Source organism: Podarcis liolepis (genome assembly GCF_965112155.1).
Source record: "Podarcis liolepis genome assembly, chromosome: 7".
NCBI lineage: Eukaryota > Metazoa > Chordata > Lepidosauria > Squamata > Lacertidae > Podarcis > Podarcis liolepis.
Genome location: NC_139561.1, coordinates 76859057 through 76879703, shown reverse-complemented (window position 1 = coordinate 76879703; position 20647 = coordinate 76859057). Strand labels below are relative to the sequence as shown.

General features: G+C 45.0%; 1 protein-coding gene and 1 pseudogene across 4 annotated transcripts; one reads left to right on the top strand and one right to left on the bottom strand.

The window, feature by feature from the left end:
• Positions 1-1152: 1152 nt before the first annotated feature.
• LOC310712384 (chemerin-like receptor 1) lies at positions 1153-20647 on the top strand. 3 transcript variants are annotated; one of them, XM_083515379.1, is made up of 3 exons: positions 1153-1222; positions 2765-2857; positions 18008-20647. In XM_083515379.1, exons 1-3 carry the CDS (start codon positions 1185-1187, stop codon positions 19113-19115), a joined length of 1239 nt encoding a protein of 412 aa, XP_083371505.1. In that variant the 5' UTR covers positions 1153-1184; the 3' UTR covers positions 19116-20647. The 3 variants fall into 3 exon arrangements, with proteins under 3 accessions (XP_083371505.1, XP_083371504.1, XP_083371506.1); XM_083515378.1 differs by lacking the exons at positions 1153-1222; positions 2765-2857 and adding an exon at positions 9468-10483; XM_083515380.1 differs by lacking the exons at positions 1153-1222; positions 2765-2857 and adding an exon at positions 10366-10524.
• Positions 14699-15022, bottom strand: LOC310712425 (small nuclear ribonucleoprotein F-like; annotated as a pseudogene). The gene has a single exon. The product of its transcript is annotated as a small nuclear ribonucleoprotein F-like (transcript).

The window sequence follows — 20647 nt, the reverse complement described above, 5'->3', positions numbered from 1 at the left end:
GGGGATCCCTCACCCCAGCCAAAAGAATCCCTGAGCACTTGTATTTTTCTATCCCGTGATAGCAACATTCAACACAGAGTGAGTTGTATCTGACCGGATCTCATCCATGTTTATCTGGAAGTAAGGACGCTGGAGGAATTTGATTTCTGGGAATTCTGATGTGAGATGATCTGATCCACATTTCTAGGAATAATATGCGGATTGCAATGTATTTATCCTTTGGATTTTGTACTAGTGCGAATTTTTTGATAGAAGTTCTCGACTTAAAAAATTCAAAAGCAAAAAACCTCTGTTCCAAAACTCATATTAAAATGTGCATTTTAGGATAAATAGGCATCTCCCAACAACGTGTGTGTGTGTGTGTGTATGTATATATATGTGTGTGTGTGTCTATATATATATATATTTTCAAATGAAATTTTCAAATGAAAATTTTACAGAGATATATCAAACATAAATCGTAAAAACAAGATTCCAAGGAATCTCCCGGACTTCCATCTTCCCCTTTGTGGGTCCTATTTTTAATCATATCCTCCCACACCTTTTATGATGATCCAAATCTTTTACATCTCCATTGTGTCCAAAATCGACCCTTAAACTACAAGTGATACTCCAATCCTACTAAGGATTTCAACTGAAGGTAAGTTATAAATTTTCCCCACTCCTTGTTAAAATTGTGGTCTTCCTGATTTCTGACTCTTCCGGTCATTTTAGCCATTTTAGCATAGTCTATTAACTTCATCTGGAAAGAAGATAAAGTTACGACCAGAGAAGAATGGCAGATGAAGTCTTTCAACGACTCTTAAGCACAGCTCCCAGAATTCTTTGCGGGAAGCCATGACTCTTTGAAGTGGTATCATAGTCTTCTAAATGCATGGTGTGAATGTGGCCACGGTCCTGAATCTGCTTGGACCAAATTTCTGCTTCCAGGTAGCAAGTTCAGGTTAGTAAGACTTAGCGGTTAGTATTGGCAAGCGTGTGAGAGAGGGAGCGAGGGAGGAAGAGGCTGAGACACAGCAGGGTGAGCCCTGCTGGAACTCCTCAGGCCCTTGATGTTCAGCCATAGCCAGTTTGGGGTCAACCACATCCTCCCCTCCTCTTAGGCTGTGAGGACTTGTTGCTGCAGCTCAGGAAATGTGTCATCCGGCCCTAAGGCATGCCTCTGATGTTCCACAAATGAAAATATGGGCAGGCTTTGCAGCACCGCTATTCTCATCCCAAGGTTTCCTTCCAAAGTTCCACCCTCTTCTCTATTATTTGTTGATTTTATTTAACAAAATTGATTGCTTGATCAACAGAAACAAGTGCACCCGGAAGCGACCTGCATAAAACAGCCCATATATTTTAGAAGAGCATGCTGATGAAATCCGCAAACTCAAAAAAATCTCCTCCATCCCGCCCCATAAACAAACAAAGTCACTGGCAATTCAACATAACAACAACAACAACAACAACAACAACAACAACAAAATATAACAACAACAACAACAACAACAACAACAACAACAACAACAACAACAACCCGCCCACCTGGCTGGGTTTCCTGAGCCACTTTGGGCGGCTCCCAACAAAGGACTAAAAACAGAATAAAACTTAAAACATTAAAAAACTCCCTAAACAGGGCTGCCTTCAGATGTCTTTGTTAGTCAGATAGTTGTTTATTTCATTGACATCTGATGGGAGGGCGTTCCACAGGGTGGGTGCCACTACCAAGAAGGCCCTCTGCCTAGTTCCCTGTAACCTCACTTCTCGCAGGTAGGAAACTGCCAGAAGGCCCTCGGAGCTGGAGCTTAGTATCTGGGCTGAACTATTAAATGCAGCTATCAGCATTACAGAGAATATATACCATGCCAGGGAATACACCAACTTCACAATGAAGGCACCTGAGCCAGCAGGCTGAGTCAGGATCAGGACTTGCCTCTTGTTAGCAGGTACTAGAGAACGGCCTGATTGCAGACCATTGCCAAACACTTTGCTGCGCCATAAATTGCCTAACAGAAATAATTCCCAAGCTATGAGCTTTCTCTGTTCCATGTCTCTCCATCCTTCAACTCAGACACAGTCTGCCCTGGCCTGTTGGGGGTTAAAGAAAGAAGTAAAGAATCACAGAACTCTCTGTAATACGTAGTTTAAACCTCAGAGGAGACACACCCGTTCCAATGAGTCATGCAGCAATATGGGGGGCAGGTGTCCCCTGCAAGCAGGTGGGGTTCACTGTTCAACCCCCTGGGCAATGAAAACTGTTACCGGTGTAAGACCGAAGTGTGCCTTCAGTTTTAATTTGCAGGGAGGGAGCCAACTGCAGCTTGCAGAAATCTGGAAAAACAGTCATATAAATAACCATCGCTGTACAGTTGAGCTAAGGGAGTTTTGGCATTTATGCTGCTGTCTGGGCTGTCGCCTCCCTGAGACTTGTTGGAATATAGCGCGCTAACCATGCAATCTTATGCGTGTCTTCTCAGAAGGAAGACCCATTGATTTCTCCAGAGTTTGCTTTCAGGTAAGTGGGTACAGGACTGCAGCAGCAGGCTGAATACCTAAGTAATGCCTACCTGGGGATCAGGCCCGCTTGAACACAGGGACACTGTCTGAGGAAGCGGTGCTTGCAAGAGGTTTGCATTTGGGGTTGTCAGCAGCGAAGGGGGAGGACTGGTTTATTTTCATGTTTTTGTTTCCCTGCCTTCTGCCTTCTCAGCACTAAAGCCCTCTAATTATGGTTTGTGCCAGTAATGGTAGCATAGAGACTTTGGTTTTCTCACTGCAGCAGCAAAAACAACTTTTGTGGAGTCCAGACCAGGTATTCAGGAAGTGGTGGTGGTGGTGGTGGGGTACCCTATGGCCTCACTCGGCAAATAAGGTGTTTATTTATTTATTTCGTTTATATACTGCCATACCCTCCAACATTTCTCCCATTCCACGACGATAATTTTAATATTTATACCTCACACATCTTACTGGGTTGCCCCAGCCACTCTGGGCAGCTTCCAGTACATATAAAAACATAATAAAATATGAAACATTTTTTTTTAAAAAATATTCCCTATACAGAATTGCCTTCAGACAGTTCGGGGGTTGGATAACTCCATACCCTCCAACATTTCTCCAATGAAAGTAGAGACGTGCTAAGGAAAAGCAGGATATTCCAGGGTCAAATCAGAAACCAGGACGGCTTCTCTAAATCAGGGACGTCCCTGGAAAATAGGGACAATTGGAGGGTCTGTACTGCTTGATCATAAAAAACAACTCAAAGCTGTTTGCAAAAAGAATACGTAGTTGTCATCCCTCCTGGAAAAGAATTATAGGATGGCCTTCAGGTAAGGACATGGCAATGCTACTCCTCCCATGAAGGCCCACCTGAAGTTGGAAAATGTCTGAAATCCGACAAATTTATTATGGCATCAGGTTTGGCAGACGTGGCCGAACAGGCAGAGGAAACGCGGGCTTGCCAGGGGAAATGTTACTGCGAAGCGAGGCCAGAAAGAGAGGATGCAAAAGTCACATCCCTACACGGCACACAAATGAAAAGGCGGTCCAGCGAGAAGAGTTAAAGGTCTGCTGTCTTACTCCGCTGGGCCATCTGGTCTCGCTGCGTAATAACCTTATTCTGTGTGTGCATCAACCGAGAGTCACACTTGATACATCTGGTGAAGTGGGCAACGGTCCACATAAAGTTTTTGGCTGAAATGCTTTCGTTAATCTCTTAATGTGCTAGGGGACTCCTTTGTATTTGTTATTTTGCTTAACAGACTCACCCAGATTAATCCCTGGAATCTGGGCAAATGCTTGCTTTCTCCAACCACTGCTTCAATTTCCCCCTGAAGCCTGCAATGCAAGCCCGGTCTGCACCTGTCTGCGGCGCCTTTAAAACAGGTATGTCAGCAGCAGCTCACCTATGGCGAGTGAGATGTGCCTCTGGGCGACCCCTCTGGGAAGTTTTTCGATGCTCAAAGACGGCTCTTTGTCCTTTTAGGCTTTTCAACAAGTAAATAAATAAACGTCTAAAAATTCCTTACAGGAAGTAAGGAAAGTATTACACTGGGACGGTGCTGTGCAATACAGAATATAAGACATGGAGGGGCTAAGAAGCAATTAGCAGGCATCCCAATATGAATTAATCAATGGAATGCTTTCAGTGACGTCATCATGTATTATAATTATGGCCGACTGACCTAATAATTGTTATGGGGTAGCAGCTTTTTCAGACTTGCAGAGAACGTCAAAATGCCTTAAAAAAAATAATCATTGCATTTATATCCCCGCCCCCCTTTTCTCAACGAGGCAAATTTGGTTTCCCCTCCTTTCCATTCTATCTTCACAACCTTGGGAGGCAGGCTAGGCTGAGAGACAGTGACTGTCTGAAAGCCACCCAGCGCGCTTTGGGGCTGAGTGGAGATATGAACCCTGATCTCCCAGATCTTAGCCCAGCACTCTAACCACTACTCCACACTGTCTTTGAAGGGTAGCTCTCTTGTCCTTTCCCACCCTCAGCTATTGCTCTCCTCTGCTCATCTCCCAGCTCCCCCCTTTCCATTCCTTGAGGTCCCACAACATCCCCGATAAACTGGGTTAGAACAATATTAGTTTGGGATGACTCTCTGTTACCCATCTGCCACCCTCTGATTCCCTAGTGAAAATCCATCTGTCTGGACTTGGGGATGAGAACTCAGTAAGTAGCTGGTGGCTTCACTGTTTATCCTAGAGCGCAGGGCTGATTCTGAACGTCCGGGAACTTCCTTGGGCACAGCAAATTGCGGGAGGTTATATATGTCTGGGCTTTATTTTCTTAATGATGGATTTTTCCCCACTTAAACAAAACAAAACAAAAAAACAACAACCCAGCAACCCCACAACTGATCGTAATGCTTGAGCCATTCTGGTCACGGAGCCTCAAATGGGTGTTGCTTGCCACTTTGCCCATGGGAAGCCTGGCTTTGTCACAGCTGGGGCTTGTGGTCAGAAAAGCTCTGAGTTTGCGGCCGCTCTGTTTGCCTTGTTTGTGAGTGGGCCCGTGTCCTGGCAACCAGCCCCAGCTCTAGCTGCCATATTTGATAGACTATATGGAACTGGCTGAAATGACTGGCAGAATTCGAGACCTGGGAGAAGAGACGGTGGAAGAGGACTGGAAAAAAATTAAAGACTATCTGCAAAAACATTATAAGCTGTATGAATGCTAAGAGAATGCATGATAGAAAATAACATGGCATCAGTAATTTAGCTACAAGATGTATGAGTAAGTGATGTTTAAGAAAATGATGAAATTTGAGGTAATATTATGCTTAAGCTAACCAGTTTAATATATGACAAAAATATTGAAAATTGGGGACATAATATTCGAGAACTATCAATAAGATTTGAAACAAGGTAATAAATTGCTGTTTATAACTATATGACTGAGAACGCAGGAAAGGGTGATGTGAGGAAGTCCAAAGATTACGGAAATATGATTTATGGATAAATTGATTTTTATGTACTTTTTTCTTTCTTTTCATTCTATTTTTACTTTCTAAACTTCTTCTGTCTTTCTTTGTTTGGTTGTATGGTGATGGTATTGTACATGTTTGTCGGCTCCTCTTTTGTTTAAAATTTGCAATAAATATTAAAAAAAAATGAAATTACCATATTTGAAGGAGGAGAGGACATGTACACCTGTTTCTAGAAAAAGAAATCTTGTGATTCCCCCCCCCCAAGGGAGCAATCTTGATAATGATAATAATAATAATAATAATAATAATAATAATAATAATAATAATAATACTTATACCCCACCCATCTGGCTTGGCCTCTCCAGCCACTCTGGGCAGCTCCCAACAGAATATTAAAAGCACAATAAAACATCAAACATTAAAAACTTTCCTAAACAGGGCTGCCTTCAGGTGTCTTCTAAAAGTCAGATACAGTGGTACCTTGGGTTACAGACGCTTCAGGTTACAGACTCTGCTAACCCGGAAGTAGTACCTTGGGTTAAGAACTTTGCTTCAGGATGAGAACAGAAATCGTGCGCCAGCGGCGCGGCAGCAGCAGGAGGCCCCATTAGCCAAAGTGGTACCTCAGGTTAAGAACAGTTTCAGGTTAAGAACGGACCTCTGGAACAAATTAAGTTCTTAACCTGAGGTACCACTGTAGTTGTTTATTTCCTTGACATCTGATGGGAGGGCGTTCCACAAGATGGGTGCCACTACCAAGAAGGCCCTCTGCCTGGTTGCCTGTAACCTCACTTCTCGCACTGAGGGTACTGCCAGAAGGCCCTCATAGCTGGACCTCAATGTCCGGGCTGAATGATGGGGCTGGAGATGCTTCTTTCAGGTATACTGGACCAAGGCCATTTAGGGCTTTAAAGGTCAGCACCAACACTTTGAATTGTGCTCAAAAGCATACTGGGAACCAGTGAAGATCTTTTAGGACCAGTGTTATATGGTCTCGGCGGCCACTCCCAGTCACCAGTCTAGCTGCCGCATTCTGGATTAGTTGCAGTTTCCAGGTCACCTTCAAAGGTAGCCCCATGTAGAGCGCATTGCAGTAGTAGTCCAAGTGGGAGATAACTGGAGCATGCACCAATCTTACAGCAAAATCCACTGGGATGAGTGGGGTGAGGTGAGGGTCCCATGGATCTCCAGTGGAGCTGGGATCTTCCTGTGCAGCTGGGCTATGCTAGCATTAATGCCCCACCCTCAGCTTGACTGGAGATGCACCAACATATATTCCCCATCCTATGGAAGTACAGTGGTACCTCGCAAGACGAATGCCTCGCAAGACAAAAAACTCGCTAGACGAAAGGGTTTTTTGTTTTTTGAGCTGCTTCGCAAGACGATTTTCCCTATGGGCTTGCTTCGCAAGACGGAAACGTCTTGCAAGTTTGTTTCCTTTTTCTTAACACCGTTAATACAGTTGTGACTTGACTTCGAGGAGCAACTCATAGAACGCGGTGTGGTAGCCTTTTTTGAGGTTTTTAAAGACTTTGGTGATTTTTGAAGCTTTTCCAAAACTTTCCCGACACCGTGCTTCACAAGACGAAAAAAACCGCAAGACGACAAAACTCGCGGAACGAATTAATTTCGTCTTGCGAGGCACCACTGTATAAGCTCTTAAAAGGGGGCGTTGCAGGGGCATGGCATTTTGGGACCAGAGAGGAGGGACTTAGGCTGGATCCTGAACCTGTTTAGCTCAGTCACATGACCTGCTAAGCCAGTGAAAAGGTGGTGTAACTCTAACACTATTTTAAAGGATTGTTTTCCCTCTGCCAGGCTTAGGGGAACTCACCCATCAGTGAATAGAGTTTTGATCTGATGTACTTTATGCCTGCTTAACTTACACCAGCTTCTTGTCTATAGGATTGCCTGCTTCATTACAAAAGTATCTATTGCAATTGCCCAGGTGTCTTCACTGCAGGCGTTATGCCCATCATTTGGCCACTAGCATAAGCAATTTTGTTTCAGCTGGGAACATACTAGGGATAGGGAAGGAATTCAGTTTGGCTTGAATTTTAATGCCCTGCAAAATTCGTACTTTTGAGACGCAGATCTCTAAGCAAGAGAATGTGCATAACAATGAGCAGGTTAGGGTCAATTATGCATGGAAATGCATTTATCAGTAAAGGAAACATCCACGAAAGCATTATATTATTGCATTCCATTTGTGAATCACTTCCTATGAAACATCCCGAAGTGATTTAGCTGTAAAAATGCCAAGGGTAAAACATGTGTAAAACAATCTCGTAATTAAAGCAATTAAAACAAATTTATACATCAAAACCATTTCCATTAGGGGAAATAGCTTGCAAAAAAGGTGAACATTAGGAAAAAGTGCATTAAAAATGTGCATATTAGGAGGGATGCCCTGTTTAGGGAAGCTTTTAATGTTTGACAGACTATTGTATTTTAATATTTTGTTGGAAGCTGCCCAGAGTGGCTGGGGAAACCCAGCCAGATGGGTGGGGTATAAATAATTATTATTATTATTATTATTAGTAGTAGTACTCATCTGCACTATACATTTAAAGCAGTATCATTCCCCTTTAAACAGTCATGACTGCATTTAAATATGAAGATTTGTATTGATATGTTGGTTTTTTTAATGGCAAGTTAATGTAAAAATAGGGTGGAAATTGACACATGCAAAACTGACATGGAAGCGTAATAAGACTGATTATTATCCAACCATCTGTTTGCATTGGGCCGCAAGTAAAATTCCAAAACCCATATTAGAGCAATACTTCTATTAGGCCAGCCAAAATACAGTCAAAAAGACAGAGTGCAATTTTTGGAGTTCTCCAGGAGAGTTCTGCGTCAGGGGCGAAGGAAAAGATCCAGCTGGCAGGGTAAATTCTGAGCAGCCCTGCCCTCGTGGGCCACCATGACGGCAGGAGGACCGGCTTTGAAGGAAAGAGTTGGGAGAATATTCCAAGTGTGCTCCCGATTCCTTTCTTTGCAGACCAGCTTGAACTCATGTGGAGCTTCAAAGGACGATCCCTGCAGTCCATCACAATGGGAGCTGCAGTCAAGTGCTGTTCAACTGATTGGCACTGATTGCGTTTCCCACTTTCTACAGGGTCTGGCTGCACTCAGGGGGTCTTGATTCCAGCAGGGGTTGTATTTAGCACCAATCTGCTGATATATCTATATATATATATAACTATCTATATATCTATATATCTCACTTTGGGCAGGGATTGGTACATTTGAAGGCTCCCTTTGAGATTGGTTTTGGGTAGTGATAGGCAGGCCTATCAATTTTAGTTTCTCATTCTTCCAATTTTAACTTGATTTCTCTGCATTTTTCCAAATCTGTTGGCATTTTTAAATACATCTTTTTAAAAATAAATATTCATCAGCATTTTGGTGTGCATTTCCCCTAATGGACACATCTTTGCAAAGCAGCTTCCCCTAATACAATGCATTCCTTTGGTTATTTCCACCAATATTTGCAATTTTATGCACTCTTTACCCCAGTATATGCTTCTTCTTCTTCTTTTTTTGCACCTGTTTCCTGGCTGGAGAACTGCATTGCAAAATTCAGAGAAGGGCGACTTCTGAAGGATGGTTGGGTTTGGGTTGGCATTTCAGAAAGTGTGAATTCGGTAGCATTGACTTTAAATGCGAACTGAACTTCACCCCCATTCCTAGGTATGGGGCAGGCGAGTGTCATTTGGGGCAAATGGCCCCATGGGCCTAATTCAGACTGTGGGTTGGAGACTCCCCACTGCTAGGCTAGATGGTCAACAATGGAGGGAAAATAGAGAGAAGAGACAAGGCTGATAACGCCTGAGCCTGGAACTGGTAAGTGCCTTCAAGGCAGAATGTGGGAATGGATAGCAGGCATTCTCTTAGGTGATGTGCAGGATCAGTTTGTGCCAGGACCTTCTGGAAGGAAGAAGCATGATTCATCATCTCTAGAAACACAAGAACTGTCTGTTGCCCTGGTCTACCTCCCTCCTTCGGTGGGACACATACAGAAATATACTTGGAGTCCTGTAGTGATTTCATGCTCTTTATTGCAGCTTGTAAAACAGTGATTGAATTGCCCCCCAAACCTCAGGCTTTTATATACATTATTTACACAATGAGTCCCTTCTGATTGGCTGATTCTGCTTTCCTCCTGGAGCCTGATTGGTCTTTTCCTGCAGGCCAATCAGTTGTTGCATTCTACGATCCTACCAGCTTAATAGGCTGATTAACTTCCTCCTGGAGCCTGATTGGTGTTTTCCTGCAAGCCAATCAGTTGTTGCATTCTAGGATCCTACTTGCCTATTGTTCTAGGATCCAAGCTTAGTATATAACACATACCTTTTTTTAAGTTGAAACTAAGCCATGCCAAACTTTGACACAGAGGAAGTCCTAACATGCACAAGCAAACTCCTTGAGATCAACCCAGTACATTTGAAAATCCATTCAATAACCCTAACACTGCTTTTATTTTTTTTACTTTTGAAATTTACTCTGTTTTTGCAAGCTGAAGTTGAGAACGGAGCTCTCCCAACCAAACAAGTCTGATTTTTACTCTGGGACCTCTGCCTGAAAGGTGATCGTTTGGGAAGGGATCTTTATGCTAGGTATGGGCTATGACCTCTAGCTCACCTCACCCTCTGGAAGCAATTAACTGGGCTGGATGATTGATATAATACTAGCTCCTGTTCTGGGGTGCTGAGACTTTGCCAATACCGGCGTGGTATGTTTGAGGTGGGCTGTGAGGAACATCAGTGCTGCGCCGAGCCGTTGTTTAGCCCAGGGGTTAAAGGGTTAAGCCTGCCCCTGCTGCAATCCCAGTGCCAGCTCTCTGCAGGCTGCCAAAGTAATGTGATTGAGCAATGGTTTGCGGGTAATGGACGATCCCTCAAGCCACACGTCCGGACTCTCCATCTCCCTAGGAATGCACACACCCAACCTGTGAGTCTCTCTAGCCTGCAAGGGACCAGCGGTTCTCAGAGAGCTCAGAGACAGACAGAAGGTCCCCGAAGAGCCCCAGAACCAGAGGTACGGAGGCCAGGAAGGTGAGAAAAGCAGAAAGATTTAGGGAGATAAGGGCTCAAAGGTAAGGCTGATATAATTTCCCTTCGGTAGCATCGTTGGTGGGGTGGTATGTAGGGTTTGAACACCCATTCAGGAAGTTTATAGATTGTTATTGCACCTACTTTGTTTGTTTGTTTGTTTGCTTGTTCCTTCTCATTGCAGCATGCAGTGGTGGGTGGTGTGTACTGGAGAATGGTAGGGCCGAAACAGAAGCCTAACAGTAGGTGGAGCCAGAGCTAATGGCTGGTGGAGCCAATTAATTCTACTTTTCATCTCCATCCTCTTCCATGCTGAGGTGCAAAACACTGGACAACACTGAGGCTAAGGGGGAGGAAGCTGGCTGGCAATGCCACCCCCTGGATTGGGTGTAGATAAGAAGGCAGGGACGCGGGTGGCGCCGTGGTCTAAACCACAGAGCCTAGGGCTTGCCGATCAGAAGGTTGGCGGTTCGAATCCCCGTAACGGGATGAGCTCCTGTTGCTCGGGCCCTGCTCCTGCCAACTTAGCAGTTTAAAAGCATGTCCAAGTGCAAGTAGACAAATAGGTACCGCTCCGGCAGGAAGGTAAACGGCGTTTCCGTGCGCTGCTCTGGTTCGCCAGAAGCGGCTTAGTCATGCTGGCCACATGACTCGGAAGTTGTACGCCGGTACCCTTGGCCAATAAAGTGAGATGAGCGCTGCAACCCCAGAGTCGTCTGCGACTGGACCTAATGGTCAGGGGTCCCTTTATCTTTACCTAAGAAGGCAGGGAAGTGGGATCTGACTTGAGAGCAGTCTGTGGGGCACTGAAAGTTGGCAGCACATAGCTCCCTCCCTTATTACCTTCACAATAACCCTGCGAGGAAGATTGGGCTGAAAGTGCAAGTTGACCAAGTCAGGGTCCCCCAGTGAGATTCATGCAATCCTAAACCCAGGTCTTCCTGGCCATAGCCTGAGTTTCTAGTGCAGGAGTGGGGAAGCTGTGACCCAGTGTGAGAGCCAGTGTGGTGTAGTGGTTAAGAGCGGTAGTCTCGTAATCTGGGGAACCGGGTTTGTGTCTCCGCTCCTCCACATGCAGCTGCTGGGTGACCTTGGGCTAGTCACACTTCTCTGAAGTCTTTCAGCCCCACTCACCTCACAGAGTGTTTGTTGTGGGGGAGGAAGGGAAAGGAGAATGTTAGCCGCTTTGAGACTCCTTAAAGGGAGTGTAAGGCGGAATATCAAATCCAAACTCTTCTTCTTCTTTCATGTGTTATTGGACTCCAATCAGTTGCAGCCAGTGTGGTCAGGGATGTTGGGGGATGCAGTCCAAAAAGGTCTGGGGGATGGTGGCACAGCTTCCCCATCTCTGCTCTAGGGGCTGGCCCAATTGCATTTCCCAAGCTCCACCTGTAATAAGTCGGAGGTCTATTATTGATGCTGTTTGCCTGTAATTTTTCTGAATGCAAAATAAATGTAGATTTGCTTTGTGGAAGCAGAATGCAATTTTTTTTTTTTAATCTACCCTAAAAATTAAAAAAAAACAACAAAAAACTGTGGGGGGGAATTAAAGTGTAACAGACGCACTTAGCGTTATTGACATGCCTCCCAATTTTGAGTGCCATAATGTGGCACAATCACCATAATCGAATTGTGATTGCCAAACCGCTTTGCACGTCCCCCTCATTTTGCCCCGTGAGGCTAGTATTGGCTCCTCGTTCCCAGTTTCTTATTCACCCCAGTGCTGCATGAGAGTCTTGAAGTCCCAGAGTCCCTTATTCAAGCTGCTCGGGCTTGGAGTGCCTCAAATCTCTATGTGGGCTGCCCTTGAAGATTACTTGGAAACTTCAAGTGGCCCAAAATGCAGTGACTAGCTGCTGGTTCAAAACAGGTGCCTTGGTTGCCAGTTTGCTTCTGGGCCCAATTTAAGGTGCTCACATTCCACTGACCTCAGAAGTTTGAGGGATGATGGCTCACTTTGCAGAAGCCCCTCTGAACATTCAGCCCCTTTCCACCCCCTTTTTAATGGTTTGTGGGGTTATTTTGCCAAGAGTGTAAAGCTGAATGCGTGCGAGTAAAATGTCCATCAGTTGTGAGTTATTTGTATTTAAGAATTGTTGCAATCCATTCTGGACTTGTAGGGTGAAAGGTGATAATTATTTGAAATCTTTATATATTTTTTTAAATATATTTTTTATTCTTTTTCCGTAACAAGTTATACACCCAAAACATCTTTTTTACATCCAAATTCCTCATTATTGACTTCCCTCCTCCCGCCTGAAAAACCTTCCTAGTACTTACTTTTTCCACATTTCTTAAATTTAAATTACACCACCATATTATTAATTTATTTTTTACAATCTAACAATATTCCTACCTTTTCTCTTCACAGAGGTTCCTTAAAACTTACAAACGTTATCTGATTATCACTTAATTTTTGCATATATTCAGTAAATTCCATCCAATCTTCTGTAAATCTTTGATCACGTCGGTTCCAGATCCTTCCTGTTAGTCTATCGATAATCATTTGAAATCATCGTCCTTATCTTGCTCAGGCTACCCATATAACTCTGGGTCAAATAAAGGACTGAGAAGGAGGATTCAATTGGTGTTGTAACATGGGGTAGGTGGGTGGGTGAGAGGGAGGTAGCAGGGCAAATCAACCCACCTTAGGTTTCGTGGTTCCTGCCCACTTTGCAACTCTTATTAGAAGGCAAACGGGTATGCGGTTTGGCTGAAATTGGAAGAAGTCGGCAGTAGGACATTGCAGATTTCATTAAGCTCCCCCCCTTCTCCCCCTCCACAAGAAAACAAGAACTTAGGCCCATTCATTCCATGGGGTCTCCTCTGCTTAGAACTTAGTTGGGGACAACCCAGTGCTGTATCTTTGAACCAGACTTGGCCTGGTTTCAACAGAGGACTGTCGTTGGTAAAGTAGGATATCCGATCATCCTAACTCTGTCTGCCTCTGCTATAATTCTGTTCGTTTCTGTAGGGCAGGGCAGGGCAAACCACACTTGCTGGCTTCTTTCTTTTTCTTGATGGTGCAACCCTGTAGTTATGAGCATTCTTACAGGGACATAGATGGATAACAGCAGGGGTTGCCAGTACCCTCCAAAGATTCTGGGTTGTGACTCCCATCAGCCCCAACCTGCCCAGTCAATGGTCAGGGATGATGGAAGTTGGAGTCCGTGACATCAGCCCTACCCTACCCAACCCCAGTATATGGGATAGCTCAGTTGGCATGAGACTCTTAATCTCAGGGTTATGGGTTCGAGCCCCATGTTGGGCAAAATATGATCATCTTCGGATGCTGCCCTGCCCTCTTTTCCCTCTCCTCTTTCTCTGACCCACCAATTCTTCAAACCTTCCAACACTAGGGCATCTTTTTGTGTTATTATTATTCTATTCCTCAGTTGTTGCTTTTGTCTTTAAGCCACTTTCGGCAGGCATTTGCCCAGAAAGGCATCCTAAAAATATTTTAAATAAACATATGAATAAAATAAATTTGGCGAGAACCTTGCAAAATGATCACTTGGACTATGCAATCCATAGAACCACAGCAGATGCACTGCAGTTTTGGACTTGGCCAAAGGAAAGTTTCAAATTGCATGGCATCTGGTGCACTAACAGACCAAAAAAAGAAAGAAAGAAAAAGAAATGTGAAGTCCTGCAAGACATGGGCAAAACAAATTCTTTTGCTGCGGCTAAAGATGATATTTTGGGGGCTGTGGCTCTGAACCGAGTGTTCCTCTGCTGTTCTTGTCCTTTTTTTCCAGAGGAAAATCTATGCACATTGAAGTTTTCAGCAAGCCCTGTTGAAACCAGGGGTGGAGGAGAGATTTGATTCAGTTGAAATGTAAAGGTGTACCCACCTAATTAGCACTTTCTGAAACAACAAGCAAACTGAAACACAGCCATCCTTTGAAATGTGTTCCTTCCTTCCTTCCTTCCTTCCTTCCTTCCTACCTTCCTACCTACCTTCCTTCTATCCTTCCTTCCTTTTTCTTTTCTTTTAACTGTCAGAAATCATATGTTTATTTTTCTTCCATAGTGGTAATTTTTCTTCAGTGACAATGTTTATTTTTTGGCCATAAAAAATTTTAATTGACAAAACCTTTGAAAAGCAAACCAACAAAACTGGACAACTAAATTTCTTATTACAGTAAAAAAAACAACAACTTTCCCCCCAAAATAGTTATTCTCTTCTTCTTCTTCTTCTTCTTCTTCTTCTTCTTCTTCTTCTTCTTCTTCTTCTTCTTCTTCTTCACCACCCCTTATTTAAAGGACATTATTGCACCTTATCAGAACTTCACCAAGGTGTCCAGATAATGCACCATCAATATATTCTTCTGTATTTGCAAGCTGCATGTTCATGTAGCCATCGACGGAGACGAGGTAGCCTTTGTATTCCACCCCCCACTTCAGCTTCACCATCACTGACTTCTCAGTCAGCCTGTTTAAGGAAGGGCTTTGGATTGAGAGCCAGACTCATAGCAACCAGACCAACCTAAGGGTGGCTGCGGCAACAAAAAAGTTACATGCGGGCAGCACAGGTGCCTGCCAAAACTCTAAAAAGAAAAAGCACGGAAGTGACTAAATGTGTACTTTTCTGAATTTTGCAGTGCAGTTATTCAGCCAAGTAATGTGTGCAAATATGCATATATTGGGATAAAGTGTACTGCATTATATTGGGGGGGGATGGGGGTGGAAATTGCTTTGCAAAAATTCGTGCATTAGTCAAAATTGCATACAAATGTGTGTATTAGGAGAAATTTGCATTAAATGTTGGCAAATTTTCTTGAGGGTTCCCCTTCGCCTCGAAAATGTTAATTTGTGAAATGTGGAGAACAGAATTTTGGAAACAACAGAAAACCTGAAATTGATCAATTTGCCCAACCTTAGCTGAAATAAATGAATGGGACACAGCTCCTGCCCCTTTAAGAGTTGTGCTTACAGAGATATACTTGCTGAAGCTCCCCCATCGACACAAGTATTAAAGGAACAGGAGCCCGGTCCTGTTTTGCCACTTTGACTGGGGCTGATGGGGGCTGTAAGTCCCACATTACCCCATCCAGCAGGGGTTAGAAAACTTTTTCAGCAGGGGGACAGTCCACTGTCCCTCAGATCTTGTGGGGGGCCGGACTATATTTTGAGGGAGGGGGAAATGAACAAATTCCTATGCCCCACAAATAACCCAGAGATGCAGTTTAAATAAAAGGGCACATTCTACCCATGTAAAAATACCAGGCAGGCCCTACAAATAACCCAGAGATGCATTTTAAATAAAAGGGCACATTCTACTCATGTAAAAACATGCTGATTCCCAGACTGTCTGCGGGCTGGATTTAGAAGGCGATTGGGCCAGATCTGGCCCCTGGGCCTTAGTTTGCCTACCTATGGGTTAGAGGAAGAGTTCAGTCAGAAAGCATAGCTTTAGGTGAAAGGAGTGTATCCAATTACAAATGAGCCTTGCTTTCAATCTCATTTCAGTCCCAAGGACTTGTAAGGTTAAGACTCTGGAGAAAAAAATTGCCAGCACCGTTACAAAATAATAGCTCCATATGGATCTTTCTCCTGAAAGTGAAACTGGTTCCGTCACGATATTCAGCTTTGTTGGAAAGCGCAAGGCAGATGCTAGGAAGGTGTACAGCACTCGGTCGCAGAAGTTGGAGAGAAACTTGCTGCTAGTTTAAATCTCTACTTCCACTTAGTGGCTAAACGGTGTATAGCTGCTTGTGGCATTTTTCATCTTCCTTCTCTGGGATCTGTGCTGAATCCTCTAGCTTTTGGATAAATCCCAAACACTGGGAAGAGCAGATAGAAAAAAGCAGTTCTGAAAATGTTAAGTGTGTTAGGAACCTGTAGCTTTTCCTTGCAGGGCCAAAAACATATTTTTGGGGAGCTTTTAAAAAAATGGAAAATGGCATCTGTGGAAAGAGTTTAAAAGCACTCCTCCCACCCGGTGCAGGATTTCCATTTTGAGTTTGTAGCCTCTGGGGAAGAGCAAGTGTCCAGGGTATAGCTGTCAACTTACAGATTTGAAAATAAGGGACCAGCAGCCAAAATAAGGGATTTTCTGGGCACAGGTATGTTCAACTTCTGAGCCCCTCCGAGCCAAAGGCAGAAAGCCCAGCCAGCAGCCAAATGAAGCCTCATCAATAAGGGACAGCAGCGGGACATGGCGCTGGGATAAGGGACTGTCCCACCAAATAAGGGACGCTTGACAGCTCTGGTCCAGGGTCAGGATTCTTGGGTACCCAACAAGGCTTATACCTGAGGAAGTGGGTTGCTGCCAACTCCTGGAGCCCCTAGGACTTGCTGTGGAGACATGTTGACTGTGCCCCTCTTAGCATGACGCTGTGATAGAAGGGGAAACAGCCTCCCCTAGAGATAGGGCAGACCTGTCCTTTTAGGTTACTCAGTCTCTCGTTTTTCCAGTCTTAAATTCAGTTCACCACTCTTCTGCAGCAGTTTCTGGATTTTTAAAAAGAATCCTCGTGAAAATTCAACAGCGTTTTCATGTGGATTTGTCCTAAACTCACACATTTTGACTAATATGCATGTTTCTGCAAGCAATTTCCCCAACTGTAATACATTTTTGAATGTAATACGAAGCCCGTCATCACTGACAAGTGACCATGGTGATTGTGGCTAAATGAGAGTTGTCATCCAACAATATCTGGAGGCCACGCTGCTGGCTGCTGCTGGTGTATCATATTGAGAACCACAAATTAGGTAAAATTGAACGCCTCTCTTCCTTCTTAGCTTCCACTTGCTTTGCCTAAAAGGAGATGTGAAATAAATGGGCAGTAGTAATGAAATGGGCAGGTCCAGGGAGGGGTGCCACTTACAGCATCTGTCCTTCCACTGAGGCTGCCTTTTGTAAAAAAAGAAAGAAACAGAAGCAGATAAAAACCCATTGAGGACCAATTGCACATGTCTGTCGTATATAGTTTCTGTCCTTATTTTCAACCCCTGTTCAGAAGTTAGGTAATAAAGCAGTGTGCATATCCTACAGGATTCTGGGGAAATGTGGACATGGTCTAATGCTTGATTGAAAAATTGGCTTCTTGAGGATCCCAGTAGGCTTTTTAAAAGCAACCCCCAAGTTGCCAGTCCTCAGGGCTGCTGAAAAAGTCTAGAAATATGGCGGCAGTCCATAGCAGTGGCTCAGAAAATGGTGTTGTGGGTAAAACAAATATGCCAACACGAGTCATCAATGACTTAACAGGGTGGGGTGAAAGGATTTTCCTTGTGCGAGTCTCTGGAAGTAATTGTCGATCATTATAAACAACCCAGTCAGCAGCTAGCATTTACAAGCCTGAGTAAATCATTTCAGGTCAAGAGTGTGGAATCTGTGCCTTGCATGGTGGGTGGGGCTGATGGGCATCCATGTCCAACTGGACCTGGAGGGCCACAGATTCTCCAGCCTTGTTTTAAGCCCTTATGCCCTGGCCATTTTTTTCCTTAACCCAACTCATTCAACAAACAGTATGTGTATAATGTTACTCCATGCCTTTCAAACCATAGTTCCTTTTCCCACAGGTCACCCTTCACCCCAATTTCGCTCAAGTTCTCTTTCTCCAAAATGGCCGACAATGCCACCTCACAAGAAAGCCTTTATGGAGACTATGAGGACTATCCTGACGTTGACGACAACAGCGGCCTCCGCGACTCCATGCATCTGCTCTCCATGGTGCTCTACAGTGTGGCCTTCCTGCTGGGGGTGATAGGGAACGGCCTGGTTATCTTCGTCACTGGCTTCCGTATGAAGAGGACTGTCAACACTGTCTGGTTCCTCAACTTGGCCTTGGCCGACTTTGTCTTCACTTTCTTCCTCCCGCTGAGTGTGGCCTACATGGCCCTCGGCTTCCATTGGCCCTTCGGGAAGGCTCTGTGCAAGCTCAACACCACCGTGGCCTTCCTCAACATGTTTGCCAGCGTCTTCCTACTCACTGTCATCAGCATGGACCGCTGCGTCTCTGTGGCTTGTCCCGTCTGGGCCCAGAACTACCGCACGCCCCGGCTGGCTTCTATGGTGGCGTTGGGCATCTGGTTAGCAGCCATGGCTCTCAGCTCCCCATACTTTTTCTTCCGGGACACCGGGAGCTCTTCCGGCGAGGAGAATACCACCCACTGCTACAACAACTTTGCCTTGTCGGATGACCTGGACTCGGAGGAGGTTGCCAAGCTGGGAGAGGATCGTCACCGAGCCATGGTGATGACCCGCTTCGTGGTTGGGTTCCTGGTGCCATTCACCATCATCTTGTTCTGTTATGGCATCATCACGGCCAGGCTGAAGGGCAGCCGCCTCACACGCTCAGGCAGACCCTTCAAGATCATGGTGGCAGTTGTCTTGGCCTTCTTCATTTGCTGGTTCCCCTATCACGTCTTCTCCTTCCTGGAGATGTCGGTCACCACAGTAACGCCCTGGCTGCAGACCGTTCTGGTGGTGGGGGTACCTTTGGCCTCAGGTCTGGCCTACGTCAACAGCTGCCTGAACCCTTTCCTGTATGTCTTCGTAGGGCACGACTTCAGGGAGAAGCTGAGGACATCGGTCCTTGCAGCGTTTGAGAATGCTTTCAGCGAGACCTCAGCGCAGGTGTTAACCAAGAGCAAATCCAGTTTGGAGATAGAGTGTCACCTTGTCTAGAGCAGAAGGGGGAAACTGTAGGTCAGGGTTTCACAAACTTGTGTCTCCAGCTGTTGTTGGACTACAGTTCCCATGATCCCTAACCACTGGTCCGGCTAGCTAGGGATGATGGGAGTTGTAGTCCAACAGCAGCTGGAGACACAAGTTTGCGAAACCCTGCTTTAGTCTTTTCTCCGCCCTGATCCTTGAGTCTTCCCTCCCCACCCCACATTCACAGCCAAGTACAAAACAGTGGTTTTGGGATGGTGGGTTGGGAATAACCTGAAGCAAAATGGTGGCTCGGCACTTGGAGGCAACCAAGGTCTATGCTGTTTTGTAAGCTGTACGCTGGGATGGCCTGCATATCAAAGTACAAATCTTACCTTTAAGATATGTGAAGCTAATATTATTTACTCTAGAACTATCCTGCAGAGTGTAGTATTGCAGAAACACAGAATTTAGGCAGCTGGTAAAAGGGACAGTCTTAATTATCTAGTTACAGTTGGAGATTTCTTGTGATTGTTTGCTGGCTCTATGGAAACCCCACAGCAGCCTTTCTCAACCTGTGGGTCTCTAGATATTGTTGAACTACAACTCCCAACACCCCTAGCTAGCAAGGCCAGAGCTCAGGGATGATGGGAGTTGTAGTCCAACGACATCTGGGGATCTACAGGTTGAGAACCCCTGCCCCAGAGGGACAAACCAAGACCCCCACCCAACTGCATTATACCTTTAAGGCAATACCATGCCACTTTAAACAGTCAAAGAATCATGGCTTCCCCCAAAGAATCCTGGGAACTGTAGTTTGTTAAGGGTGCTGAGAGTTGGCAGTTCACCCCATTCCCCCTAGAGAGCTACAATTCCCAGAGTGGTTTAACAACCAAAACCATTTCCCAGGGACCTCTGGGAATTGTAACTCAGTGAGGGGAGTAAGGGGTCTCCTAAAACTCTCAGCGCCCTGAAAGACTACACTTCCCAGGGTTCTTTGGGGGAAGCCATGACTGTTTAAAGTGGCATGATCCTGCTTTAAAGCTATGGTGCATTTGGATCCCAAGTTTGTACATTTTAAAGGCTTATTTTTTACTGTTCTATGTATTGTACGTTTCTGTTTCTGTACTGGTAACTTTATGAGTATTAATGCATAGAATGTGTGTAACTATATATATATATAGTTTTATATATATATATATATATATATATATATATATATATATATATATAAAGGTAAAGGTACCCCTGCCCGTACGGGCCAGTCTTGACAGACTCTAGGGTTGTGCGCTCATCTCACTCAAGAGGCCGGGGGCCAGCGCTGTCCGGAGACACTTCCGGGTCACGTGGCCAGCGTGACATCGCTGCTCTGGCGAGCCAGAGCCGCACACGGAAACGCCGTTTACCTTCCCGCTAGTAAGCGGTCCCTATTTATCTACTTGCACCCGAGGGTGCTTTCGAACTGCTAGGTTGGCAGGCGCTGGGACCGAACAACGGGAGCGCACCCCGCCGCGGGGATTCGAACCGCCGACCTTTCGATCGGCAAGCCCTAGGCGCTGAGGCTT